The sequence below is a fragment of the Equus caballus genome, chromosome 1, assembly GCF_041296265.1.
Source record: "Equus caballus isolate H_3958 breed thoroughbred chromosome 1, TB-T2T, whole genome shotgun sequence".
NCBI classification, from domain to species: domain Eukaryota; kingdom Metazoa; phylum Chordata; class Mammalia; order Perissodactyla; family Equidae; genus Equus; species Equus caballus.
In genome coordinates, this window is record NC_091684.1 from 152,667,076 (window position 1) to 152,681,664 (window position 14,589).

Sequence of the window (14,589 nt, forward strand, 5' to 3'; positions counted from 1 at the left end):
TGGTCACATGAGCAAAAATAGAGACACTTTGGGTGGATGGCTACAATTCTGTTAGTAGATAAACAGTTCAAAGTTCATATCCATCCTGTGGTTAGTTTTATTCTTTATTTAACAAGAGATGATTAACACATTGTTAGACTACTATAATTGGAAAAAGCACTGGTCTAGCGTTCTTTTGGTTAAATCTTGTAATTTCTTTGAGATTTGCTTAAAATAATAATACCTGCCTTGCCTACCTCATGATGCCATTGTCTCAACTTATGTTTATACACCTGGAATTAGTTTAGGGCCACAAAGTGTTTGACTAAACTAGTAAGATAGCTTGTAACTTTTCCATGAAGAGGACACCCAAATGGATTTTTTTATTTTTATGGATTTGTAAAAATAAAAGTATATCCTACAACACACACTGCTATTGAACTTTGAAAGTCATATCCCCAAAAGTGCTCTTCGTCGTCATTTTTTTAAAAATAGTTTTATATTTCTTCATTTAGCAAGTGTTTGTTGAGGAGTTCTATGAGTCAGGTACTATTTTAGGTGCTGATGATAAAAGACGAACAAGTTAGAAACAGGCCTACTCTCATGGCCTCTTGAAAGTTAGAGTCTAGTGGAAGATGCAGATAGAGTCGCTAACAGTAAAGTGTGATAAATGTATTAGTTATAGTAGGGTGCCATGAAAGCGAGAGGTGGGACACCCAGTGCTTATGGTTTCGAGCCAGAGCCAAAGGTGATTTGGGGAAAGCTTTTTAAAGAATGTTAAATTTATGTTGAGACTAGGACTGAGTCATGTGTTCCATAGTGGGAGAACCATGTCTTCAAAGAGGGAAGAAAGTGTGGGACATTCTAGGAACTGAAAGAAGTTTAGGATGACCATAATGTTGAGTAAGAGTAGGGGAGCTCTAGGAAATGAAAACTGGAGAAGGAAGCAAGGTTAAGAGCCTGGAGGGTCTTGTAAGCCATGTTAAAGAATTTGGACTCTATCCTAAGAACATTGGAGACCATTTAAGGGTTTTAAGAAACCTAAAAAATGGATTGAAGTAGGGAGCAAAACTTGAGGCAGCTGTTACAACAAGAAGCGATAGTAGCCAGAATTAGTAAGGTAGTGAGGTTGAGAGAAGTGGACAAAGTCAAGAGACATTTAGAGACATAGTTAATGGGATCTAGTGATAGATTCAGTGTAGGGAGAAGAGAAGGAAGTGGACTCCAAGGTTTCTGTCTTGGGTAACTGAGTAGGTGGATGGTGAGATAAAGAAGGGCAACGGGTTTCAAGAAGAAGATGATGAATTCAGTTTTGGAGTGTTAAATGTTGGACATGAATTCAGTGTTGCACATTTCAAGAGTACCTGTAGGACCACCAGGAAGAGAGAAGTAATAGGCAGTTGAATAAATGTCTCCTGATGTGCAAGAGACAGACCTAGCTAGAGAGAAATTTGGGAGTGTCATTAGCATGCCCAGTGAGTGAGGATGTAGAGGGAGAAGAACAGACTCTGGACAGAATTGCGAGCAAGAGATTTCTGGAATTAGGGGCACTCATCCGATTAACTGATTATCAGGTAAATCAGGGCAAGGAAGATGAGCAACACGGGGAAATTTTGTTTACGGTTGGCATTAAATCTTTAGGTTAGAATTTACATTTGGGACTGTTAGAGCACATATGCTATCTTATAGAATTAAGTATGTTTCTTGTTATTTTCATCACCGGTATTTTATTTTTACTTATGAAATTTCCCTTCCCCTTTAATACAGCTTTTAAAGTATTTTATTATAAAAATATGTACTTATTACAGAAAATTTTGAAAATGTAGAAAATGACAAGAAAATTAAGTCCAACCATAATCCCACTACCTAGAGTTAGCCACTCTTAAGATTTAAGTGAGTTTCCATCTGTGCCTTCCTAGATAAATGGATTGGTGGGTGGGTGATAGCATCCTCTAAATAGTTCTCTGTCTTGCTTTTTCACTGCATGTTTATATTATTTCATTTTAACTTTCTTGTAAAAATCATTTTGATGGATCATATGTATGTACCATACTTTATTTTACCATTTCCTTTGACCCAGTAATTTCTCTTCAGGGAATTGTTAAGAAAATGATTAAAAATTGGGCAAAATTGATGTGAAAAGATGTTCATTAGAGTACTTTGTGTCATCCTGTTCTAGTACAGTTGTCTTATAGGTTAATGTTATTGGCAATTAACAAACTAAAATTTTTACATAGACTCTAACCCTGTTTTTATTTTAATTACTTTTTGTGTTTTAATTACAAAGTAATGCAGGTTGGCATTTTTTAAACAAGCAGTACAAAAAAGTGTCTCAAGAAACATAGAAGGCCCTTTTGTAACTCTTCTACCCCCACTCCATCCTTAAGGGACGCTCACTGCACAGTTTGCCTGGAGCCTCCAAATCTCTTTATGCCAACTCACACTCTAATGAGTTGAACAGAGATGTTATATACGTAAACGTAATAACATTGTGTTTCTTTGGAAATACCGTACAGCTCATTTTTTCTCTGGCTTAGCATAGCATCTTTCCTCCTTTCTCTCTCCATGATGTTTATTGAGGAGAAAGGGGAAGATAGGTAAGGAAGGAATTCAACCAAGGGATGTATTTATAGTTCCTGTGAACAGATAGCCTGGCCTGGGAGCATCCAAGTTTCATTCTGAAAAATTGTGATCTTGAAAAAAATTATGATTCTGCTTCATAGTAGCTCCCTATAAAGCGAAGATGATTGCAGCTGGACACAGAGCAGTAGTAAATAGCCCCAGAAGGGCACACTCCAGGGCCTTTGCCACATGACATAGAAGCTAAATGAGGCAATTGATGGTCGGAAAATCCATTTAAAAGTTGCTAGAAAGATGGGACAACTTTGGTTATACACTTCTCACTTTTGTAGTGTGGTGTCATAATTTTATTAGGTAAGGAGATTCACAATATAAAATAACACACAGTAATAAAAAGTGTGGAGTCTGGTGCCAGACTGCCTAAGTTTGAACACTGATTTTGTTAATTATTAGCCATGTGACCTAGGCAAGTTCCTTAGCTTCTTAGTGCCTCAGTTTCGTCCAAAGTAAAGTGGGATAATCATCATCCTACTTCAAGGGTGGTTGTTATATATGCAAACTGCTTAGAATAGGGCCTGACACATCATAAGCACTCGAAATGTATTTGCTCTTATTATTTGTAGGAATCAGGGTTTTTTGTTTTGGTTTATTTGTTGGTTTGGATGTTATTTTTCAATTCATTAACTAGATTTCCATTTTCCTGGTTTGGATATAAAAAATTTGGGTCTTCATTAAATCTGGTTCCTTTAATTTATTTTTAGAAGGATTTGATAGCCGTCACAAGCCTCAGAGAAAAAATCCTGATAAACTCGATCATTTTCCCACTGTGCACTAAATTTTAAAATGTGAAGAATGGATATTTGCCAAAAATTTAGGCAAGCTGGTTGCAGAATAATATAAACTGATGCCAGGACAGAGCCTGTTTTCCCAGAAAAGGAGCATTTTTGAAAGTTATAGAATGCAGTGCCTTCACAAAATTAGTTCCTTGTTAATGTGAAAAAGAAAACCTTTCGTTGCTTTTGTCCAGCCTTTAAAGTCAAAATTAATTCAGCTTGAATGTTGTCATTTGTGGGGGACAGTATATTGTAGGCTTTAGTGTCAGTTCTGGCGAGTTACTTAATCTCTTAAAACTCTGTCTCCTCGTCCATAAAATGCAGTCGGATCTCCAGGCAGGTGGGAGAATCTGTAACCCATAGCGGTGGGTGAGCTGAAGGCTTGGTGAGGCAGCTGGGTATTGAAATCAGATCAAGCTAGGCAGAGGCTTGGAGAGTAGAACGGGAACCTCAACGAGGCTGATAAAGCAGAAGGAGATTAGGTGTGGACCCACTGTAGGACAGGCCTGAAAACCCTCTGGCGGTTACTGAGTCATCTCCTAGACTACCAGGGTAATAATCCTTTCCCTCCTCTCCTCTCCCCACCTCCCTCATCTCCATGGCGTTGCCAGCCTCTGTTTCCAGAATATCCCTTATATAACTACCCCAACTCCAAATCTGCCTTCTCCAAGCAGATACCAAAGAGTTCTCCAATGGAAATTGGGTTCACCTTTCCCTATATATATATTTTTTAGACTTTGTACTTATTAATATCTGGCATGTAGTGTAGATATTTATGTATGCCTCCCTAAGTTATTAGCTTCTAGGTGTTAGGAACCCACAGGGCTGATAACAGTGTTTTATCCACTGTAAATTCTCCATTAATGTTATTGAAATTCTTCATGCAAAGCACCTGTAATGTTCAGTCCCTAATCCACTGACCTTTAGTCACTTTTGTATGTGTGTATAAGATTCCTGATCGTGTTTTAGCAGCCCTCATAAAATTACCAAAATTGTTATAAAATATTATAAAGTGAGGCACCTTTAAAAATGTTAAATTAGACTCGTATCTCTGTAATCTTTATATATAATTATTTTTTGCAAGTGCCAAAAATTTTTGCTACTGTTTTGAGATAATCAAATATAAAATAAAGTCCGAATCTAAGGTGATAGCACATTTGTGTGTGCTGTTAATCATTTGGTTCATTTTAGCACCTGATGGTAGAGTTTAGTGCAAGGATAGTGCAAGAATAGTGGTGGTAAAAAGCAGCACTTTCCACTTTTCTAAGTGGCCTGAGTGGCCCTGACAGCCTTCCTATGCTGTTTTCAAAGGGCAAATGGTACTTCGTTTGTTGCTGAAACTTGAGACTTCATAGAAATACTTTAGGATTTTGCTAGGAGTCTCTCAACCCTTTCCGTGAATTTCTCTGATCAAAAGAAGTAACATTTCTTTCTATAGGATTTCACTAAAATAATACTAATTTGGAAATCTTAATTGTATATTCTTTTCTATAGCTCAAAGCTACTTATTCTGTATTTTTTATAAACTTTTTTTTCTGAAATGCTTCAGGAGCTGCAGTCTTCAGTTGCATTTATTTGATTTTACTCAAAGTCCTAGTTCTCATTAGTGCAGAGTAAATAAAGATGTTTTTTCCCTAGAGAGAAAAATCAAGCAGTGGCATAATTGCTTTAGCATATAGAACAATTAAGAGAAATGATCATTTTAGGGGATTCTTTTGTTTCTAACCCTAAATTAGTGTGTTTGATTTAGGCGGCAGCCTCCAGGGGGCTGTTTTACTCTGGGTCGGAAGTAGGTTTTCAGTTCGTCGATAATGCTGTAAACAGTGGGTTTGTCTCTGTTAAATGTCACTAGTGCTTCTAATTATTTTTAGAAGTCACAAGCTGTTACTGACAAGTCAGAATACAGAGATACTTAGAACAACTCTGCTGTAGTATCAAGAACTCTGCAGTTAACCCTGCTTTAATAAGAGTTTTATTAGCCTTTCTGGAGATTGGTTCAACTATAAATAAGCAGAGCTATCAGTAAATGCCAGGTTAGGGGACCTAATTTCAGAGGACGTCTTTCCAAATTGAGCTTGCCTGTTTACAGATATTATGAAAAATAGTTTATACCGATTTTGCCCGTTAATTTTATCATCTATGCTAATTTTTATTGTGTTTTTAAAAGCCTATTTCAAGGGGCCGACCTGGTGGCGCAGCAATTAAGTTCACATGTTCCACTTCGGTGGCCTGGGGTTTGCCAGTTTGGATCCCAGGTGCAGACATGGCACCGCTTGGCAAAAGCCATGCTGTGGTAGGCATCCCATGTATAAAGTAGAGGAAGATGGGCATGGATGTTAGCTCAGGGCCAGTCTTCCTCAGCAAAAAGAGGAGGATTGGCAGCAGTTAGCTCAGGCTAATCTTCCAAAAAAACGCTATTTCAAGTTTGCTCTTTATGTCTCTATATTGTTTTTGTTGGGTTTTTTTGAGGAAGATTAGCCCTGAGCTAACATCTACTGCCAATCCTTCTCTTTTTATTTATTTATTTATTTATTTTGCTGAGGAAGACTGGCGCTGAGCTAACAACCATGGCCATCTTCCTCTACTTTATATGTCGGATGCTTGCCACAGCATGGCTCAACAAGTGGTGCACAGGTTCACACCCAGGATCTGAACCAGTGAACCCCGGGCCGCCGAAGCAGAATGTGCAAACTTAACTGCTGCACCACCTGGCCAGTTCCCTGTATTGTTTTTATTGAAAAGTCAGTAAAGTAAATACAAAGTAGAGATGTTTACGTCTCAATAAGTTGATTTTGAAAGTGTTTTTTTTTAACTAATATATTCCTATGTTTAGGGATTAGATTACAATGCCAATGAGGTGCCTGGGGATTAGGACAGAAGCAGCGCGTAATTAAGCTAGGGTTTGTAAGCTGTCATTGCATTAGGTTACAGTTACCGAGGTAAGAAAGACTTGGGGAAGAAAGAGGGTTTCCCCACCATCCATTCTGCAGAGGATGCTTTAGTTCCGTTTCCCCACAGCTCTGACCTCTTATGCCCAGGACTTCTAAATTGTGAGAAGAAAAGGGGCCTAAATATATCTTACATACTTCTTTCCCTCCCTCATTTAAATTGTAATTAAGATCAGCTCTTCAACAACTTCCTCATGTGTTTCATGTAGTGAAATGCTTAATAAATGTCATCTGTCATGATTTGTTTTTTTATTCTTTCCCCTGGACGTACTGTGAACATGTAACTGCCTTAATTAACCTAGGGGATATCTTTGGCACATAGAGGACCTTAAAACTCATTGTTCGAGGACTTGAGATGACCCCTAGAGTACCGGGAGGTTTGGGTCTTGGAAGCTGACCCCAATACTTGAGACACGTGTCAGCTGAGAGCCTCAACTCAGGCTGCATTCTTCTTGTCTGGCACGTCCAGTCATTTGGAAATGACTCCTCTCTCTGCTTCCTCTTCCAGAAAACACTAGAGCTTTTAGGAGTGGTTTACAAATATAGGAACATTGATCTTGCTGGTCCTTCTTCTAATTTTTGATAAAGGAGAAGGAAAAAGTACATCACAATACTGAAATTTAATCATTAATCTAAAAATCGTTTTAGTCTTCACAAAAACATTAAGTACTTGTTTTTACTGTTTTTAAGTAATTATATATGAAGAACAGGGTAAAAACACTGAAAACGTTTAAGCAGTTTCTTCTTCCTTCATTCCCAAATATGAAAAGACTTTTATGGGAATATAGGCAGAGCCGAAGCGATCATTTGAGGAATGTTTAACTGGTAATTCCTCTAAATTGTCTATAGCAAATGTATTGATTTTGTTTTCAGATATCATTTGACCTTTAAGTCCCTTCAGTTTATTTGTTTTTATTAGAAATTTTTGTCATTCAATGTTTCCAAAGTTTCATGTATCATTCTTAAATTATCTTAAGGTCAGTTCAAGGTATCAACCAGGTTACACTGTCCCCAAACCAGCAGATATTCTCACAGTGACTTGGGGGCCATTTTTAGTTTTTCCTTCTCTAGTAGTGGACTGCCTGGAATGGTGTCCTGGAGTAAGCAGGAGGAGTATCTTCCTTTTACAGTGGAGTTTCCACTGCATGAAGGGCAGTGTTCATACTGGGAAATGGAAATAGTGGGAGATCCAGAGACAGCATTTATCAGATTGGCCCTGAGTCAAATGAGGAGGCTTCCTGAAAGGTTCAGTGTCACCCTGCCATGTCCTTAGGAGCCTGGCTGTTGAACCAGCACATTGCTCCAAAAGGAGTGCTCAGCCCCGGGGAGCACTCTGTGCCTTTCTTAAAAAATGAGAATCCTTTTGCCAAATTAGTGAATATTGAGGGCAAGTTGAAACTGTGCGTTTCCTAACATCTTTTATTTATGCCTAGATGATGGACCATCTGGATTCTGCAACAAATGAAGAAAACCCGGTGACTGCTGGTGAACAGATTGCCCAATAATAATGTTATGTGGCCCTGCAATAATGTGTCAATTGATTTTCTACAAATAGATTTTGACATTTTTTTGTTTTTAAGCTTTTGACTTTTCAAATTGACTTTTGAATTCACAATCCAAAAGAATCTTCAGTGATATGCTTACAAATATGTGTATTTTTAAGAGCTGGTACTGACAGTTACATCATAAATAATTAATATACATTTGCTTTTAATCATGTTAAAGTTTGCCTTCACATTAAATAAAAGCATATGGTCTGTGTAATTTTCAAGATGTATTATAAACAGTATATTTTTCTAAAAAAAAGTCTCAACCCACCCATGAACTTTTCTTACAGAAATTTGTTTCTTTCAACTCTAATGATAGATAAAATTATTTCTGTCAAAGTGAGTTTCTGAACAGATTTTACTATAAAGAATTATGCAAATTTTATGCTCTACAGAAATAACTGTTTAAGACCATGCAAGAAGGCAGTTCAACAATGAAATTTTGGACCTTTTATCGCTGCAGAGGTTAGAAAAATATAATTTGGGAATATATATAAATGCATATTTTTGTAGCATAAATTTTTTAAAAGTCTCAATCCTTTTTTAACCTTGAGAACCTGAGAACCTAAATTACTTCAGACTGCATATGTATTATATTAGAATATTTTTCCAGGTATAGAGAAACATAATATATAGAACTAGTCATTAAAAGGATACAAAAATTAAAATCCACAGTTTTCAGTGGTGTGCTGTTTCCTTAAAGGTGGAGCTTAAATTTCTACACTAGCATTCAATTTTACTGTAGTATTTCTGATCTCTGAAGTTTGGTTCTGTTGATGTTAGGCCTTGATATTTTGTAAAAATCGTTTTTCTTATCAAATTATATATTAATACATATGGCTCATTGTTCAAGTATAACATCCCTAACAGTCCGCTCCCCACGTTTTTTTCCCTGATTCCTGCTCCTTTTCCCATAGGAAATCACTGTTTACCTTTTAATATTTTGGTGGAGGATGGTTTACTAATATACAAAGTGTGCTTCAGAGGGAAGAATTGGAGACAAAAGACAGGAGACAGGATGTTAGTCTCAATTTAATTACAATATAAGACTGAGTAAATTATCTTAGCTTGAAACACTGGTATCTCAGTATTCGCATCTGCGAAATGAGTAAGTTAAATCAATTAATCACTCTAGTACCTTCCAACTTGAAAAAATCTTCCCTATTCTTTGCTAAATCTCAGTTGTGACCTTGAACATTATCGTGGAAGTCAGGGGTCAAATTATCTTTCCATTTTCTTTTATTTTCTCTAAGAAATTTCCAAATGACAAGTGATTGCAAAGGCAGCAGGATTTTGCATATCTCTGTAAATAATGTGCAAGATATGTGAACAAATCTATGATCTTTCATTGTAAGGCCAGTCAACTGATTAAAAGATAAAGCTAATGCCTTTCAAAATGGGTCAGACTTTTGATGTTTGAACTAAATTTAGCATTTGAGGGATTTAGATGTTTTTGTTTGATTGTGAACTTTCGCTGAGTAAGTTGCAGGTACAGAAGCTCCCTGACAGTCAGCCGTTCTTCCACTTAATACACTTCTGGGTCCTATGGTTTATGGCAAATGACAAGTAAGTATCTGACAAGTGAGGGTTAATCTTAATTTGGCCTCCATAATATCAAGTTTGAATTTTTTCCAAAGAATCTAATTTATTTGGCAGACTCTGATAGAGAGAAAGACAGATTAAATGCCATTTTAAAGCTCCCACTATATTTTCTTTTATAATATCAATAACATGTTTGCCAAAATACAATTTTTTTCATAAAATCATCTTCAGTCTTATCCCAGCTTTATGATATTCAAAAGCTTCAACATTTGGTGAAGAACATTAAAGAAAATTTTACATCTAGAAATCTGAAATCTTAGTTTTTGATACAAATTCTACTTTATCCAACCAGTAGTTTTTAAGTAGATACAACCTTGTTCTAGTTTGCTATTCAGATCTTCTTGACTAAATAGAAATAAATAAAAACTGAAATTCCTTAAGTTTCTCCATCCTCAACATCAGCTTTACGTTGTATGTAAACAATCCTTCTAGCAACCTAGATAAAATATTTAGAGAAATTACGGTAAAGCACAGAAATATTTTATTTGGGAGATGAAAATGAACAAAGGCTAGAGTAGATGAAATTTGACTTTAGAAGGCTGTGTCATGTCTTCCTCGCTTGCCCTCCTATGACCAATAACTTTTAAGAGGAAGAGAAGTTGATTTTTTCCTAAAAATGTCTTAAAAATAAGATGTACTAATACTTACTGCAAAAAGAAGTATTACTTCTTAGAAATTCCCTATGAACATTATTGTAGCTTTTCAAACAGAAATCACTAAATATCTCAAATTGTAATGTAGATAATTTTTACTTCAGTTTAGTTCAGCAAAGACAAATATGAAATTTGTGGGGAAAGACCTTGATATTCTAATACATATTTTCTTCTATCTTGTGGTTTTTTGAGATTAGTAACACCTTATTAGTAGAATCTGCAATTTATTTCTTTTTTGAAAGAAGAGAATTTTACCCTATCTGTTACTGGCATTCATAGATTTTAGGGACATGTCGTCGGTATTTTGATGAAATGGTACATTTATAGTAAATACAAATGAGCTTTCTGATTTTCATTTACTGTTTCAATTTCTGCCTTAGGTATAAGCAAACACTATTTTTACATTTGACAAAAGAATATTTGCAGTAACTTATTTAAGCTTAGCCTCTAAAATTTTAGCCTGATTTCAGCCAATGAGATTTCACAATACAGGAACTGCATTTCAAATTAGTGGAATGCACTAGTTTGAAGGGCTTTATATTTTCCCATTAACAAGGGAAAAAGTTGAATTTATTCAAGATGATGCCAATTAACCAATTCTACAATTAAAAAAACTTATTGTCAGTGCTCTGTTTACCTCAGAGGATAATTCTGAAGGGGGTTGGGGAGGGTAATGCAAATAAAATCAGAATACTAATTATGAATCACTTTATGCTTCCTGAAAGAGAGATACTCTGTAAATTCCAGAGATCGAATCAAACTACTCAACCTTTTGGAATTTGAAAGAAATTGTATAGTTCTCCTGATTTGGATTACTGAATTTTCAGAGTAAACAAAATGATTTTTTTTTAGTATCTAAAGTTAATCCAGTTAGCCTGCAGAATTTCCCAGTAGGACGAATCAATGTAAATTAGGTAATTTTTGCCTGTTTTATATCTTCTGTTGTATTTTGTTCAAATGAGAACCTTTTTAAAAATATATATGATTGAATTTTTACTTCTGAAAAATATGTATGATTGGTTTGAGTGTGGAATTCTTTTTTTTAACACTTTGATATGTAAGTTAGTGTAAATTAATACTTTTATAACACTACTAGGCTTTATTTTTTTATGGAACATGATTTAAAATTTAAAAATTTTAAAGTGTTAATTTAGCAGTGCTTTAAAACTCTTCATGATGTGCCAATACTGACAAGAAAAACAATTTTTTTAATGTATTGAATTCACTATGGTATTCAATAAATTCTATTTTAAAATAAAATTTGAATTTGTCTTATTTTGAATAGTGAAAAAGAATTGAAAATGAACTCAAAGTGTACTAGGTCATATCACATAAGGTACAAATGGTAATAATCACTTATGAAATGTTGTAGTTATTTAAGTCTGACGAATTATCCAGAAAACCTAAATTCATAAGTGTCATTTACTGGAAATTTATATTGATACATAATACCATTAATAAATATTTATTGAATTAATGTATGTATAGACTTTTGTGTGTGTGTGAGGAAGATTCGCCCTGAGCTAATATCTGTTACCAATCCTCCTCTTTTTTTGCTTGAGGAAGATTAGCCCTGAGCTAACATCTGTGCCAGTCTTCCTCTACTTTGTACGTGGGACGCCTCTACAGCATGGCTGTTGAGTGGTGTAGGTCTGCACCTAGGATCCAAACCAAGAAACCTGGGCCACCGAAGCAGAGCGCACAGAACTTTAAACACTCGGCCATGGGCCCAGCCCCTGTATAGACTTTTTTAACCAAGAAATTATCCTACCTCTTGTGATGAATATTCCTGGCATTTGCAGCTTGGCCAACAAATTACTAAGATCCCTGTTGCCATTGTACTGTCTTTTTAACTCCGATGTGCTTGGCCCAGATATCTATCTGTAGTGTTTGTCTTGGCTACATGTTGAAGAAGTCTCGTTCCCTTCTGCCCTGCTGCAGAGGAACCCTGTCTCATCCCACAGGCCCATATATCTGGAAAGATGCATAAGGAACTAGAAAGAGTGACTATCTAGGAAGAGAGGGAGTAAGATGGCTAGGGCATAGGGGTAAGAGGGAGAATTTGTTCACTGTATACTCGTGCTTGTTGCATTTTCTATCATATGCTTCTATTAAGATAAAAATACAAATCAAAATTTATTGAATTGTTTTCCTCTTACTAGTATTCATATTAACAGATGGATAAATAATAAATTATTCATATCATTTTCTTTAGATAATAAGCCTTGTAAACAGTCTAATGTGTATAGTGGAAGTAAAAGGAGAAATATTTAACCAACTGTCAATTTTTTTGTCTTTAAATAAAATTATGTTCTCTAAAAATTATATTTATTAGCTTGAAAATCATTTTGTTTTGCTAGAAAATAGGAGTAGGACTAAATTTTATATTAAGATCATTTCCATTTCTATAATCCCATGAAGACTAGAGTCTAGGTCAGTAGTCATCAATTTTGTATTTCTTGTTGCTCTTACCCAAATGACCCACAACAAATTAAATTAAAAATAAAGCATGGGGCCGGCCCCGTGGCCAAGTGGTTAAGTTCACACATTCTGCTTCGGAGGCCCAGGGTTTCTCCAGTTCGAATCCTGGGTGTGGACATGGCACCACTCATCAAGCCATGCTGAGACATCATCCCACATGCCAAACCTAGAAGGACCCACAACTAAAAATACACAACTTTGTACTGGAGGGCTTTGGAAGAAAAAGGAAAAATAAAATCTTTAAAAAAATTTTTTTTTTAATAAAGCAAAAGTGAAATAATGTAACACTGAGAAGCATGAACACAAACAACTGAAAACCATGATCAATTGTGGGCAACACTAATGATAAAGTATGCTTCCTAAAAAATTTCAACTACCTGCATATGAGCTCTTAGAATAGACACTTTGCCCTCAAAACAATAGCCAGACAGCAGAATTCTGGAGAGAGATGTCTGTAACCTATAGGAAGATGCTAATTCTTAACAGCTCTCTTAGGAGGTTATGGGTAAATAGCTCTTAGTCTTAGCTGAAAATGAAAGTCTATGGTTTGGCATGTCATTCTGTTAAAAACAAGTTTCCAGTTTAGATCAGAGGTCACTTCTCTAGATTAAGTGGGAAAAGTTTCATTGGATTCTAATTATTAGTTACTTATTAATAGGCTCTGCTAACTATGGAAAACCAAGTAATTTTTTTACCAATTAAAAATGCTTCACAAATTTATTATATGTGTTTGGAACACTTTTCAATTGAAGCCCCACCAATTATTTTCTCTACAATATCCACTCCGGCCCCTTTCAGTGCAGAGAAATATACACAAATGCACTTGCCAAGTCCTCTCCATTCTCTTCCAAATGTCTCTCAAAGAATCCTAGTACTCACCATGCCCACTGCCACCAGCTCAATTTAATCCGTCTGTACTGTAACAGACTCTTAATTGGTCTTCCAGATGCTAATTTTGCCATAAATCCCCCTTCCACATCATAGCCAGTGGTCTTTCCAAAATGGAAATCTAATCATGCAACTCAAGTGCTTTAAAAAAATCTTTAACAGCACCAAACTTGTCTAAGTATAGTCTAGATTCCTGAAAGTGATTTTTAAGGCCTAAGTAGTCTAGCCCCTGTTGCTTTCCAACTTAATCTCGCATCATTTTCCTCTCCTTCATTCCTGTCCCCTTGCACTCCTCTTCCTAGGAAACTCTCTGTGCACAAGCCCACCTCCCACAGCCAGCCATCCCCTAAAGACTCTTCAAATCTCCGTTTAGGTATCACTATTTGGAATGGGAAGAGATAAATGTGGAAAGAACAAGTACAGACAATTCCTCTACGGAGTTTTATTATAAAAGGAAGGAGAGAAATGGGGTCAAGAAATAAGTTTGGGGTTGGTGGGGGTTGACCAGGAGAAATACAGCATGTTTGAGTGTTGGTGGGGATCCAGTAAATAGGGAAATTTTGATGATGCAGGAAAGAGATCAGAGAATTAACTAAATTTATTTCTAGTGTTAAATGATTGTTGGATTTGGGATGTTAGAAGAAGTTGGATAGATAGGAAGTGGTGGTCTGAGTGGATAGTTAGAAATTGAAATTATGAGGAATTGCCATTACTAGTAATTGCAAGGTCAATGTAGGGTTCCCAGATAAAATATAGGTTGCCCACTTAAAATTGAATTTTAGATAAACAATGGATACTTTTTAGTATGCGTATGTTCTGAAGTATTCTTAGGACATACTATGTGTATATATGTGTATATATATATATATATTTTTGATATCTTTCTTCCAAGTATGGGCCTATTTTCATCCATTATGGCGATCATTCAATGGGCCCTTTAGAGGTCTAGTAACCACTGTCCTTCAATTTCGAGAAATTTTCATAAATTATTTCATTGATTATTTCTTCCCCTTCATTTTCTCAGTTCATTCTTTCTGGAATCACTAATATTTTGTTACGGTACCTCCTTGACTAATCC

The 14,589-nt window shown here is 35.8% G+C and overlaps 1 protein-coding gene across 4 annotated transcripts in view; it reads left to right on the forward strand.

Moving 5' to 3' along the window:
- The window catches only part of SPPL2A (signal peptide peptidase like 2A), a 46,636-nt gene extending 35,234 nt beyond the window's left edge, over positions 1 to 11,402 (forward strand). For all 4 annotated transcript variants that reach the window (XM_070236594.1, XM_070236601.1, XM_023617548.2 and 1 more), the window contains one exon: positions 7,774 to 11,402. In XM_070236594.1, the coding sequence (XP_070092695.1) occupies positions 7,774 to 7,845 (72 nt within the window). In that variant the 3' untranslated portion in view covers positions 7,846 to 11,402. The remainder of the gene's footprint in view (positions 1 to 7,773) is intronic.
- Positions 11,403 to 14,589: the final 3,187 nt, after the last annotated feature.